Consider the following 15,472-nt stretch of genomic DNA (forward strand, 5'->3'; position numbering starts at 1 on the left):
CAACATAATGTGTCATCCTCACCTTACAGAAAGGTAAAATGAATACTATAAGGCCCTAAGACATGTAGAATCTATTGCTTTTAAGAGTGGTTTCATTAAGACAATCACCATGAACTGCTCAAATGAGAATCGCCGAAGAGAGGTACATTTTTTTTTTTTTGCGAAGAGAGATACTTTTTTTTTTTTACCTGCAGCCAGGGATGACTAAGAGATTTGTCCACACTGTAACGTTTTCTCATCTTCACTTGAAGTAGGTTGTTTATCAAATCAATTGCTAAGGGAAAAGACAAAATTAGATACATGAATTTGAGCGTATGGAGCATCTCAAACCTGTGACTCTGCCTGGAAAGCAGTTCAATCCATAGAAATATAAGGTTGAGGATTTTTGCTTCTCAAGGACATGGCCTTTAAGCTAACATGCTGGTGATCCATAAATATTTACTGAATTCACAGTGTATCTGGTTTATTAAGGAAACAGTATAGAGTACAGGTTAAAAGTACAGACTGGAGCCAGCCTGCTTGAGCTGGCGTTGTTACTACGTGTGACATAGGGTGAGTTACTAAAGTATACTGTGCCTCGGTCAACTGTAAAATGAGGTTGTTGAGAAGATGAAATAAATTTAATACACATAAAGGGCTTAGAATGGTGCTCAGCATATAAATGCTGAGTATTAACTATTATTTTTTAAGATGAATAAGACAGACTCTTATTATAGGCTGATTTTTTTGGTTTCTTTTTTCCCGCCCCAATGATGCCATGTTCTTCTCTAGTCTCGGGCTTGGCCTGGAAAAGTAGCCGAAGCCATTGCCTTGCTTCTATATGGTTACAGTGAGGTGATAACTTATTACCAAAAGTTCATACTTAACAAGTTTTAGCAAACAAGTTCATGGTATTTTGGTGTATGTGGAGAGACCTTGGCATACATATCTTATCTAATTATTTGGAGAAATGGGCCAACTGCAAAACCAAAGCAACCAGGTAACTATACACTGACAACATCCCTATGTAACAATACAGTTGTTACTAAGACATGGATCCAGGGATGAGCCAAATGAATGACTTATACTACACTATTTCTAGTTCTAAATACCACCAAACTAGCAACGATTTTCCATATTTTTGTTTTTGCCCTAATCATTTTTTTCCCATAAGTATTTTAATTATTAACTTCTCTGTATTCTAAATACTTCAGACTTTTATCCATTGTTCCTTAAATGGCGGTCCACTATGTGCATCAGAATCATTCAGTGTATTTATTAAAATGTATTCAGTGTATTTATTCCTGGGCATCAATCCAGCTGGTGAGTCTGAATCTCTGGGATAGAGCCAAGTGGGGTCTTCTCTTTAATAAATTCACCAAGTGATTCTGATTTAAGAGGTCTGCAGACCACACTGTCCAAGGAGCTCTAAGATGACTTTGGCAACATCCCCAAACCCTCATATGTACTTCTTTAGTTAGCTCTGTTCATTACCAAGTAAGCCTACTACTTATATGTTGTTCCTCAAACTTTTCCCAGTTTAATGGGCTATATCCCTATGATTAGGCACTTTTGGGAAAACAAAAAAAAGACCCCCCTGTTCCAAGGGTTAGCTAAGTTCAGGTGGGGATGTTCCCCAGTACTGGTTCTATCAAATGCTATGGGAATGTTAAATAGTGTTTTAAGTGATATATAAAGAACCTAAGTTACAGGTCTCCATTCAAGGAGATCAGAATCTAGTTCTGAAGATAAGTGGTCGTGAAAAGATACGCCCAACTAGTAGCCTAAGTAGATCTTACACAGTTTGGAGGAGGGGTTCAGGGAAGACTTCTCAGATGAGCCACAAGTTAAGGGATCTCTGAAGAACTGGAAGGATTTCAACAGCAAGGAGGAGAAACGGGTAGGCAGGGAAAAGACCTAAGCAAAATGCAGCGAATAGTTTTAAGTACCTTGCGTAGGGCAGTAATGGTGGATGAAGCTAGAAGGCAAACTTGGGCCATATCACAGAGACCTACAGGTGTAGCCTGGTTAGAGGGAGGCTGAGATTAATGTCCGGGAGCAGCGTAAGATGAAAGTAGTGTTTCCTGAAGAAGGATTTGGCAGTGGTGACTGAGAAGGACAGTTAAGCTATTTGAGTAGTTCAAAATGAGGCAGCTGGGGCCTGGATTAGTGCCCTGCCTGCGAACTATAAGGAAGATAAAGAAAAGATAATGTGAAAGGAAGTGTGCTCAAAAAATTGGTGAACAGTTGAATTTGGAAGGTGAATGGGAAATATTAAAAAGAGAAGTCAGAAGAGACAGGGTGATTTGGGATCACAAAGATTTTGACTAAAAGGCACAGACCTAAAACATTTTTTTTTTACCTTCACCAGAAATTTCTCTCCATGGATTTGGTGGGTACATAAATGCAGCATTTTGGATTTGGTCGTTTATATCTTCATCTTCATTAAAAGGAAACGTGCCGCTGAGGCTCACATAGACAATAACTCCCACTGACCACATATCTAGAGAACGATTGTAGCCTTTGCTCCTGAGAACTTCAGGGGCCAAGTATGCAGGAGTTCCTACCACAGATCTCCTGAACGACTTTTCACCAATGATGCGGGCAAAACCAAAGTCACACAGCTTCACCTGGAAATTAAAGGATGATGTTAATTTTATATTATTGATATATGTATCAATCTATATATACATACCTGTCCCTAAATATGATACTGTATCATTTCAACACATTTGCCAACTGTATTATGAATGTCAAGATTATAGATAAGGAAATTGTAAAATACCCTTTTCCCAATATTTAGATACATTTATAACCCTGTGATCCATTACTAACAGTATGAAGAGCTTTGCTAATGCTCATTTCAAAAAACCACTTTTGAATTCTAGCTTCCAGAATGCCAAATACCAGACTGGTGTTATAAGTGCTCAGCGTTTTTGATGAAATGGAGGGTGCTGATCTTTTATCATTTGGCTTTTAGGAGATCACTTTCTATTACCTGTAAGCGGGAATTATATGTTTCACTTTTAAATGCTCAGTGGCCTCACAGTGCCTGGATAGAGGTACTCAAATGTTTGCTGAATGAAAAATAAGTTGTGATATTTAAAAACTTACCCTTTATTTTGCTTAATCCTAGAATCTCTCTTCCCAAGGATACTATATATTGGCAAGTAAATGAAATTGAGGTGTATTAAAGATAAGTATTAATGTGGCCAGTAGAAGAGTCATATTAGAGATTGTTTGAAAGTGTTTTCTATGACTATGGAACAAAATATTGCTAGTTAGATGTTCAGATTTGAAATAAGTTATATCTGGGGGTAGCTGCAGTCACTACCATGCCCCTTTGGGAAGAGAGTTCTGGAAATGTAATAAGATTGGCAGAGCTCAGAATACTTATCTTGCTGCCCATCTTCTACGAGGTTCAAATTTTGGTGATTAATGATACATCCATGCGAACAAGCAAATGCCAAGTACTGTCCAGGGGCAATGCCTTGATTCACAAAATGTCTTCACTAAAAACTTCAAGATAAATTGAGAGGCCTCTACAAACCAGTGGTACAAACAGTGAGTGGAAAGCAAAGACGGACCTTCATACATGTTTTTATGATATTTGTTCTGTGTCATTATTGAATTCAACTACTTCCTCTGAATATTTGAAGAAGAGGATTATTGACCGTGAAGAAATAACTTTTTTCATTAAATGCCATATTTCAGTTAGCATTTTGATAAAGATGACTTGGCATTTTGGCAACTGAATAAAGAAGAGGGGCCATGGCTAGCACTTGACCAAAAAGAAGAGTATCAAGTAAGTGACATTATTTTCCCTTTGTTCCTAATGGAGGTCAGAAAGCTGGAGTTTTAGCCTTATCTGTAGGGGTGTACATCCTTTGTCCATACTCTCTTGAAGATCAAATGAAATAATACATGAAATAATAATTCTTTAAAATATTGCACCAATGCTTATGGAACCTTTTTGACCTCACAAAGATAGAGGATTATTTTTATTCACATAGGCATTACAAAAGGAATATGGTTACTTCCTTAAAAGTAAAAAAGTTGAATAATTTTTCTAAATACATCTTTTTCTTGAAAGAGAATCTGAGTTGTATTTACCAAGTGAAATAGTCATCTGTTGTCCTTATTCTAGCCACTTGTCTAATTGTGTTTTAAATGTACATAAACAATAATTTGGCAACAGATTCTAGCTGATGACAATCATGAGAAATATTCATAGGTACCAACAATATATATTCCTCAGGACAAATGTTTCAGACTTTGGGTTAATAACTATTTTTAGGTTATGAAATAAATTTGGATCAAGATCAACACTTTTTAATGAAATGAAATTTAGCCAAGTAAAAAAATGAATGCATCACACGCAGGAGAGACACACACATACATATCGTAATACGTATGTGAGCACTGGCGGTGATGGGAAATGTCATTCTTCCATAGGTTTTGCTGAAAATGTTTGAAATATAGTACTCTAAAGAGGAAGAAGTGTTGGCTGCCTGCCTCAACCAAAATCGAGTCTTCTCATTTCAGGGTCATCCCTCAGTTTGTTTCATTTCATGGGGAATTTGTCCTGAGCACCAAGCACCAACCAAGGCTGACTCTCCCTACTTCATTCCCAACCCACAGGCAGGGGTGGATTGTGCAAAAAGTGCAAAAAAATTATTCCTTTGAGAACTGGTCTAAAAAGTCTTCATGAAAATAATACAATTAGTAAAATCTGAATTCAGACTACTCAGGTATACATCCTCAATGGCAGTTATAAGGTAGAAACTTTTTTTCTGTAAGATGGTTATGTACTGAACCTACAGCACTGCCTTTCATTACGTGGGTACTTCATAATGTTGTCAGATACTTAAAACCGTACTTTAAAAAGGTTCTGGAGAATATCTCACCTGAGGAAATGGCTCTGCTGATGCGAGTAGCACATTTTCTGGCTTTAAATCACAGTGCACAATATTCTTAAAATGTAGATTCCTTAATGCAACAAGTATCTGTTATTGAAGAAAACAGAATTTTTTTCTATTTCTGGAAAAATCACAGCTAAACACCAACTGGACCCCTTGAGTGGTATAATAATTTTAAAAGTCCACTACAGTTCATCAAGATTTAACTAAAAGTGTTATTCTGTTCTTCAAAGTTAACAATTCCCACAATGTTACAATATGTAAAAGCACTACCATTTCTTGTAGTTTTTATTATTTTCTAGTTTCAAAAAAAGTTAAAATACCTGTGTGACCATGAATTTAGTTATTCGTTCTGGTAGTCGACTTTTCTCACTGGATAGAATCATCTCCAACATATCTCCATGCAGCTTTTCCATTACTACAAAAACTCGTTCTGGGGTTTCAAACATACATTCCAGGTTTACAATCCCAGGATGGTGCAAATTCTGAAGAGTTGCAGGATATTTATGTGACCAACTTGAGTAAAAGTTTTACTGTGCAAATATTAATATCTAACAATGTGCTGCAATTAATTGTATGGAATAACGGCACAGAAAGCAAAAAATAGCTTAGAAAAATAAATAAAAGCAAACAAAATAAAAAGGATCACAGAATTTGATTTTCCAAGTTCTGTACTGGAGAGTGGATGCACTGAAGGGAAAGAATATCTTCCCAGTTTTTCCAATATAAATGCCCTTGTCCATTACTACTTCTTTTCCTTCCTTCTCATCTTTTTAATCTTCTGATAGTACTCTAATTTTATGCTGTCCATGAATAGGTACCAACTGCCAATCAAAGTTTAGCCAATTACACAGAGCTTTGGTTCTTTGGGGCTGTTTGTGAGGGTCTTAGCTCAAACTGGTGGTTTTGTCTTTAAGGTAGTTATTTATCTAAGTCTTGATCTCGTTGTATTATACCTTGATTTGGTCTTCCCTCTTTTAGGCTCAGCATGTCTTTACTACCATCACCCCTTTTTCTTAAGCACTACTAGGTTAACAGGGTTGGAGAAATACAAAGCTGAATGTGATACTGTATCTGCTAATAAAAAAGCAATCTATCTTAACTGATATTAAAAAAACAAAACTTCTTCAAAAGCAATTTGAGAAGTCAGCCATACACAAAAAACATTCAATGGTTCTTTATTTCTGGACATAAATCTAAATTCCTCTGTGTGGATTTTAATATCTTCAGTAGTCTGGTTTCATTCTTATTCAGTCTTAAATATTGGCCCAAGTGATTAAACTTTTTAGTACTTATTAACAGAAACATATTTTTCTTATGCTTTTTTTCCTTACTATGGGTATCTAAGTATGCCAAGAGGGCAAACTTTTTTTCGGCCTATGTGAAGTTGGGCTCCATCTCTAAAATGTGTTTTGAATACACCATCATTTCTCAATTCCCACTGTAATGCCTCCAGTTTAGCTCACGTTACCTCTCTTCCAGACTACTGCAGTAGTTGCCACTGCACTCTATGCAGCACTGCTTATCCCCTGGTACTGTATTACGTGTATATGTGTCTTACTCTGTAGCCTAGTAAGTTCTCTGAGAGCAGAGACTGTGTCTTAGTCACTTTTAGCTCAACTTCTGAATCATGGTTGGTGTTTTAAAAATGTTTAGAAAGTGAATAGCAAATGCAAGATAAATACTGTTTACTAATCAGCTTAAAACAAGTTAATGACATGGTGTTCCAGGTAGCAAAATAAAAAGTGACACAATCTTATAGTAGATACATGAAAGTGAAATACCCCACAGTGGTGGGGCATGATAATGGCAGTAAGCAGAAGATTCAGAACATCATAACTCTGACTGATTTAGAGTTGGAAGTGTGGTTGGCTGTCCCCTATGTTGCAGCTGACTACCTCTTAAGTTTCTTTTTCCCCCCCACCATCCTTGGAAACACATGCATGCACACACAAAAATAGAAGTATGCTGTAACATAAATTCTTTTAACCACTTCTTCTATTTGTTTAAATGTCCTATTTCCTCTAGAGTCTGTTTTGGTAAATTATACTTTCATAGAGAATCATTTTCTCCAGGTTTTCAAGTTTATCTAACAGAGTTACACAAGATAGTATCTTAAGATTCCCTAAGCCCGGTAAGTCAGGTAGGGTTGTTAAAAAAAAAAAAAAAAAAAAAGATTCCCTAAAATTTTTTCAGTATTTGTGATCGTCTCTCCAAAATGTTGTTATATCTTCTTATATTGATTCGGTTGGACACTTATTTTATTGTTATCCACTCCCCGCCCCCGCCCAATAATCAACTTTTGGATTTATTATACTAAATTTATTAATTTCCTTTTTTATCTTTGTTAATTCCTTCTGTTTTCCTCAGGTTGACTGTTCATCCTTCAACTTCTTGAGTTAGACTCTTAATTTATTTATGTTCATTTTTTCTTGATTAAATATTTGAGGTTACCAAGATTTCTGTAAGCAGTAGTCCAAAAGCTCTGATATACAGTATTTCCACAATTATTTTCTAAATACTCCAATCTTGATTTTGCTCTCTGATTCAAGAATTAAGACTCAAAAAAAAATTTTTTTCAGGTGGTGGGAGTTTTTGTTTTCTGATTTTATAATTTATTCCTAGCTTTAGTGCATTAAGACCAAAAAGTACTGTTTATTCTACTGTTTTTTTGAATTAATAGGGTACTTATTTGTTTTTAGGGTACAGTGTTCAACATAAACTGGTGAGATCTACCTTATACTGTTTAGGCCTCCTATGTTCCTTTGTCTATTTCATCTGTCATGGACTACTAATGTGCTCCCTGTATGGTCTCTAGTTTTCCTTTATAGATGTTGTTGATGCCATTTGGTTTAGTGTGATTTGCACTCTTCCACCGTTAAGAGTGCCCTACTTCAATTCACTTCATGTGTTTTCTCTTGAATTAAATCTTATTAGATCATGACTCCCTTGGCTTTCTTCTATTTGAGAGGAACTAGACAGAGGCTGTCACGACTGTAGAGCTCAGAAAGAGCCAGCAAAACCAGTTTTTATTGTGGTGCGTCTTCCTGCATTTGCCTGGTCCATTTCCACTGTTTTTGGAAAAACTTCCACCTATTTTGTAGGGCTGAACTCTTTTCTATTTTTGTTAAAGACAGAGTATGCTTTTCTGTTTATCATTTTTCTTGTAGCTTTTGGGTGATTTCCAAGAAGAGAAGGGGAAAATACTGAATTTATACTACAACAGTCAAACTAGAAATTTTGCTCTTAAGTTTCTGAGAACGTTTTCCCCTTTACATAGGGAGCCATGAGAGTGCTTCACCTTTTCTCCCACTACTCTACTACCCTCTTCAGGCAACAGCAAAAGGACATTTGACATTACTATAGCCCTGTAAAATGAAAGTGAAAAATCCCACAGGCGACAATTATTTAATTCTGAAATATTTTCATTCTGAAAATAACCAGAGGGCTATAATAATAAAGTGTTTACATTGTGTATTATCTGGAAATTCCTAAATTCAGTTATTAAGATTTGCAGTTGCTAACATGTGGGAAAAAAGCTTCAGTATTTAGTACAGAGCTGTGTTTGTGATGTGATCAAAGTAACAAGGAGAATTTTTACGTGGAATCTAAAATACGACACAAATGAACGTATCTACGAAATAGAAACAGACTCACAGACATAGAGAACAGACTTGTGGTTGCCAAGGTGGAGGGCGGGTGGGGGAAGGATGGATTGGGAGCTTGGGATTAGCAGGTGCAAACTAATATATATATAATGGATAAAAAACAAGGTCCTATTGTATAGCATAGGGAACTATATTCAATATCCTGTGATAATGGAAAAGAATATGAAGAATATATATATGCATAACTGAGTCACTTTGCTGTAGAGCAGAAATTAACACAACATTGTAAATCAACTATACTTCAATAAAAATTTTTTAAAATGACAAGGAAAAATCAATCCTTATGAATAAATCCTTAATATTTATTTTTTTGCATACTGATTGGATATTGAGAAAGAGTCCAAAATTAGATATGAAAAAAGATCTCTAACAGTATATTCAAACCCTAATGCAGAGTCTGAATGCTGTTAATATCCTATTTTAAAGGTAGCTTTATAGGAGGAGGCAGCCTTGAAGTGACCACAGGTAGCTTGTAGACCACAATCTTTTGATTATCACTCCTCTGAAAAAAAGTGAGGCAAATGTTACTAAGAGTGACCAATAATGTAATAAATGTAAACTTAATTACATGTTTATAAGTTTCTTACCTTCTTCTCCAAAGAAGCACAAGTTCAATAGGCTGTGTCTTCTTGAACTTCACCCACAAGCAAATGGGGCTCTCACAGCATTAACTATTATATCATCATGATTTCTTAAATACTATGCAAAAGCTACACAATGAATTAATAAATATTTGCATATTATAAATTAATTATATGATATTCAGAAAAATAAAGCTAAATTTTACTCTTCTAGATGACGTCCAAAAGAGATAAAAATGCTAAATAAAAATACACAGTAATTTATTTTATGGGATTTAAGTCATTGCCAATATATCTTTAAAAATATACCTTAATGGACTAAACTATTATAATGAAACGTGGTGGTAGAAGTATCAAAGTATTTTGAGCTCATGGAGTGATGAATTAAGAATGAAATTTGAGTTTTTTTAGTTTAAGATTTTCCTTAGGAAAATGTGTTCTAAACAAACTACTACCATAATGGCAGTCCTTGTAACTCCTAGATTATTGTAACCTAATGTTGCCTTTAAAAAAAAAAAAAACTTAGGGAGTTAATTCAGATGCTCACCAGCCTCTCACTGAGCCAAAAGGTCATAAAATGAGAACGAAGAAAAATGAGAACAAAGAAAACAAAAACCAAAATCTTATCAGCACACTAACTAGACTTGGATTTAAAAGCTCATAAATCAAAAATTAAAACCAATACAAAGCAACTTTTGGGGGATTTTTTTACCTGTAAAATAGCCACTTCATTACGGAGCTGACTCTCCTGTTTTGTGGGGAATCTCATCTTATCAATTACTTTAATAGCCACATCCCTTCCAGTCTTTCTGTGTTTTCCTATTTTTAAAAAAAGTACAGAAAAGAAAGAAGACACAAATTGACATCCCACATACAATACAAAAGCTTTATCAGGAAGTTATCCACAAACTGCAATTCATATGTATGTATTTTTGTATTTCTTTTTTTCAGCTCATTTTGTTCTTTCTCCATCACTAACCTTTAATTTTAAGAAATAAATTATATTTTCCCTTATAGTAATTGCCCCTAATAAAGGCTGTTTCATTATTTGAAACAGCAGGAAATTTGAATGAACCTGTTTGCTGAAAAATAATCCACTTTATTAAAGAAATGATAGTTAAATATGTGACTTAGTCTTTAAAAATTCTGTCAAGATAGAAACATCGTACCAATTCATTAATTTTATTCTAGGTTTACTGGATCAGCACAGAGTGACTTAACTATACAGCCTTCAGGCAGAAAGGCCAACTAGTCTCAGCAAGGAATGAAAGGGTTTAACATTACTTTCCTTTTATACCTTGTTTCATAGCTTATAAAGTACTTTTATATATATTAGGTTTAATGAATATTAAAAATCCTGTGAACTATGCAGGTCAGGTTTTATTAGCTCCATTAAACTGATGAAGATACTGAGGCACAGTGAGGTTAAATGACTTTGCCAGTGGAAGTCACAGAGCTGGATAAGATTCCATGTCTTCAGACCTGATACCATTCATGCCAATAGTAGACAAACGGTGCCATTTGTGTGAGAAAACCAGTGGGGCATATACTTCAATAAACAAACTTTCATAGTCCAACATAAACTTCAAACCATTTATTTTTCCCAAACATCTTTATGTGTAATCTACAAGAAAAGATAAAGACTATTGTGAATTTTCTTATTCTGTTACTTTTTAAAGTTCTTAGTTTAAATTAAGGAATTAATACTCAGTTATAGTGAAAAGGGCTTAGCTAAATGTATGTAGGTTAACCTTTGAGAAAAACACCACTTGACGAAACTGTGACAAGATGTTAACAGCTGGTAGATGTTTTTAAATTTCATAATTTTTCTATGTTATCTACAATATGGAAAAGGCTGTAGTTGCTTACCTCCATAGACGATACCAAATTGGCCTGAACCAAGCACCTCATCTGCAAAGATCTGGTAAACGGTACTGATGTCCTATTTAGGGAAAAAGTAAGCAGTGTTATTACCTCTATGAAATAATGTCAACATCTCAGACTCTTTTCATTCAAATATTTAAATACATTTTAGTTTTTATGATTGACAGAACTAATTTTCACAAAATATTTTATGAAATATAGGCAGGCTTTCTATGTCCTAAAAAAGCCCAACTTTAATACAATGACTCAATGCACAACTATAATGTATTCTGTAAGAAGACCCTTGGGAGAAAAATGCTTTGAATTAAAAAATATATTTATTGGGCTTCCCTGGTGGCGCAGTGGTTGAGAATCCGCCTGCCAATGCAGGGGACACAGGTTCAAGCCCTGGACCAGGAAGATCTCACATGCCGCAGAGCAGCTAAGCCCGTGAGCCACAACTACTGACCCTGCACTCTAGAGCCTGCAAGCCAAAACTACTGAGCCCACGAGCCACAACTACTGAAGCCCGTGTGCCTAGAGCCTGTGCTCTGCAACAAGAGCCGCAACGAGAAGCCTGCGCACTGCAACGAACAGTCCCTGCTCGTCGCAACTAGAGAAAGCGGCACACAGCAACGAAGAACCAAAGCAGCCAAAATATATATATATTTATTTATTTATTTAAGTAGTGATCTATAAAAAGTAAATTAACATAAAAAATTAAGAACAAAGTTTTACCTACTTTACCATTAAAGAGATTTGCTATCTTTGATTTGAAAGAAAAACTCAAAGGTTCATATTATTGAGATCAGGCTAATTTTAAAGACTGATGAAAAGAGTATGTGTAGCTCAAATCCACTCCTCTATCTCCTCCCTTCCGCCCCTCCCTTCCATCCTTTTTCTTCGCTAGTGGTTGTCGCTGTCAGAGAGCTCCTGGAAGGCGCTTGGCAACGCTCCCCACAGGTCTTCAGTCAAGGTCTGTCTTTTGTTTGGGTATGTGCTACAGTCTCCATGAAGCCAGGGACTACACCTGTCTCGTTCGGTGTTACATTCCCAGACAGTGTGGGTCTCACGGCAGTCACGTGACTGGATAAACCAAGTCTCCTAGGCCTCATTCCCTCATTGGTAAAGTGGATATAATAACATCTATCTCACTGGATTTTTAAGTGAATTAAATGAGAATATATACAAAGTGTCAAATCCAGTGCCTGGCATATAAAAATCAGTAATTCTGGGCTTCCCTGGTGGTGCAGTGGTTGAGAGTCCGCCTGCCGATGCTGGGGACACAGGTTCGTGCCCCGGTCCGGGAAGATCCCACAGGCCACGGAGCGGCTGGGCCCGTGAGCCATGGCCGCTGAGCCTGTGCGTCCGGAGCCTGTGCTCCGCAACGGGAGAGGCCACAATAGTGAGAGGCCCGCGTACCGCAAAAAAAGAAAAAAAGTAATTCCACAAATCCTAATTTCTGTTTAAATTAGGTAATCGTAAGTAAGCTGAATTCTCTGGGACTGGTCTTCTTATCTGTAAAACTGAAATGAGAAAACGTCTTTCTCTCCCCAATAATCTGGTACCTATTCTACCTACCCCTAGGACAAGAGAGACACGGATTAAATCTCACTGAAACCCTCTATCTCTCATAGCACTACTGGATATCAGTCTTCACTGCAATCTTAGAAAATCCAACAACATTTACATGTTATAGAGCAATAACAGCTAGATGCCCCAGTTAAAGAATAAGAGATTTTATGAGAGAAATTTATATATAGCTAATGAACAATCTTCTGACTTCTTTTTCTAGGCTATTTTCTTTCTAATCCAGGGGTTGGCATACTATGGCTTGTGGGCCAAATCCAGCCTGCTGCCTCTTTTTGTACAGCCCCTGAACTAAAAGCAGTTTTAATTTTTTTTAACAGTTTTAATTTTTAAATGGTTAAAAAACATCAAAATAATAATGTCTTGTGAAACATGAAATTATATGAAATTCAAATATATGTGACCACAAATAAAGTTTTACTGGAAAACAGCCATGCTTATTGCTTTAAGTATTGCCTACGGCTTTCTCATGACAACGGCCAAGTTGAGTTCATAACTGTATATGGTCTGCAAGGCCTAAAATATTTACTTCTATCCCTTTATAGAAAGTACGCTGATCCGTACTGTAATCCCCCACATGTACCTACATACACCAGCTGAAGTGAGTCTTGACTCTTCCTTAAAATCCTGCATTTCCTGCTTCTCTGTACTTGCATGAAATGTTCCCCCAACCATATCCTCTCAACACTTGTGTCAAAACTCTTTTCCATCCTCTTAGGCATATTTCAAGTTGTACTTCCTTTGAGAAGCTTTCCCGGCTCTGACCCAGAAAGAAGTAGCCTCTCCCTTCTCTTTGAACTAGTCTATCACTTTGTGATATTCTAATGTCACTTAAAAAAAGTTAACTTTATTTTCATAATTTAAAAGGAAACTGCCTCAGTTTCCTTCATAAAGCAGAACTCCTCAGGGAAGTTATCACCCACACAGCCTAGCCTAGTGTCTTTAGGCAAACTGCGCAACACTTTGGGCTATAAACTTATTTTCCTAATAAGATTTTCACATTTTATTTTCCTTAATCACCCAATTGCATATTTTAGCTGTAATGTTTACTCACCACATTCTCCTGGATCTGACAATTAGATACAGAGATACTGGTAGACAAATCTTCTGTAAAATATAAGAATGATGTATGGAAAAAAAACCTGTTAGTCCATAACTTAGTAATAATAGTTACTGACATGTGAATGCTCACAATATACTAAATTTTAAAAACTAGCTAACATACACTTAATATAATTACATTCATTAAAACAAAATTAAAAAAACAATTTATCCATATACAATACTAATCCATCAACAGGAAACTGGTTAAATAAAATATGATACGTCCATACAAAAGAATACTATCTAAACATTTAAGGATGTAGGGCTATAAGAACTGAGTCAGAAAGCTATTTATGATATTATTAAGTTAAAAAGGCAGTGTAGTGGCATTTGAATCGAAAACAAACAAAATATGATTACTTCTGGTGAGTGAGAGAGGTGGGGTTGAGGAACAAAGATTTAATCTTTATACACTTTTAGACTGCTTGCATTTTAAAAAATGCATAAAAAGTATTACTGTCATAATAAAAAATAAAAACATATCTATATACTGACATTGAAATATATCTGATATAAAATAGTTGATGAAACCAAGTTGTAAAGATCACACATCTTTTACGACAAAAATGTATAATACATTTTTGTGTGAAAATAAAATTGTAACAACGTAGTATAGACTCCCCTCCCCACAAACCATCCCCAAATCAAGACATATACACCAAACTATTAATAATGGTTTTCTGAGGGGGGAGATACATGATTGGGAATAGGGGCATGTGTCACATGTGTATACGGAGGAATTTCTCATATTACATATTTCTATAAAGTTTAAATGTCTGTATTACTTTGGTAAACAAAGGAAGAAACTGACAAGAAAAAGGAAAAAGGGAAATTTGGAAAGTAAGCAAGAGACTAGTTGTCAAAAATCTAGAATCTCAGTGACAACTCAAAGATATGAAATTTCCTTCATAATCCCAAATATAAAAATGTAAAACTTCATTAAGAAGGAAATATAAGCAACTACACATCAAAAATAAGTAAGATGACTGTGGAAAAACTCCATTTTAAAATATTAGGCCAATTTTAAAATATTTTTAAAAATCCAAAAATTAAATATTAATGAAACAGACATAAAAGGCACAGCATCAACTAAATTAATGAGCCTAAAACTCTGCTTTTCAGTAGTTCCAGTTTCCTAGTTTAAGTCAATATTTTATTTTTTTTCGAAGGCCTCCACTGTCTAACTTCACCCAGTTTTAATTTCTGTTGCTTCCCAGGAGAACTCTACTCTAGCCACGTTACAAGGACAGCGGCAGCAGCAACACAGTAATAGTTTCACTAATGGGTCAGGAATGATGCGAAGTGCATCATATGCATTTATTATCATTTCCCTTTCAGATTAGAGAACAGAAGAGGCCAAGATCATGAAGCTAGTAAAGCAGCAGAACTGGGCTTTCATCCTCCAGAGTTCTCACTCTTAGCCCTTCTGCAACCTGTTTTTAGGGACTCTTAACCCTAGGGAAGAGGTCCATGGATGGGCTTGAGAAGGTCCCTAAATCCAGTTATATATAAAATTTGTGTGTTATGTGCCCGCATTATTTTCTGGGGGAAAAGGTCCATGGTTTTAATTAGAATATTAGACAGTTCTGTCTAAAATCCCCTCAAATTTAAGAAGCACTGTGGATATCCATTTATTCAACCTTTAGGAATCAACATTCAACACCAAGCATTTTCATGGTCATTACCCTCATCCCTTTGATCACACCTGTCTCCTCAACACCAGTGACACCCCCTCCACCCCTCCCAGGTTAGCTCTGCCTATCCTAAC

General features: G+C 35.8%; 1 protein-coding gene across 1 annotated transcript in view; it reads right to left on the reverse strand.

Moving 5' to 3' along the window:
• PRKD3 (protein kinase D3) overlaps positions 1-15,472 on the reverse strand; it is a 77,387-nt gene that overhangs the window by 3,355 nt on the left and 58,560 nt on the right. Inside the window, exons 12-18 of the mRNA XM_082852124.1 lie at positions 13,655-13,707; positions 11,017-11,089; positions 9,860-9,966; positions 5,222-5,383; positions 4,887-4,985; positions 2,342-2,609; positions 189-274 (exon numbers count right to left, since the gene is read on the reverse strand). Coding sequence (XP_082708250.1) covers positions 189-274; positions 2,342-2,609; positions 4,887-4,985; positions 5,222-5,383; positions 9,860-9,966; positions 11,017-11,089; positions 13,655-13,707 — 848 coding nt within the window. The remainder of the gene's footprint in view (positions 1-188; positions 275-2,341; positions 2,610-4,886; positions 4,986-5,221; positions 5,384-9,859; positions 9,967-11,016; positions 11,090-13,654; positions 13,708-15,472) is intronic.

This window comes from Leucopleurus acutus (genome assembly GCF_964270905.1).
Source record: "Leucopleurus acutus genome assembly, chromosome: 12".
Taxonomy (NCBI): domain Eukaryota; kingdom Metazoa; phylum Chordata; class Mammalia; order Artiodactyla; family Delphinidae; genus Leucopleurus; species Leucopleurus acutus.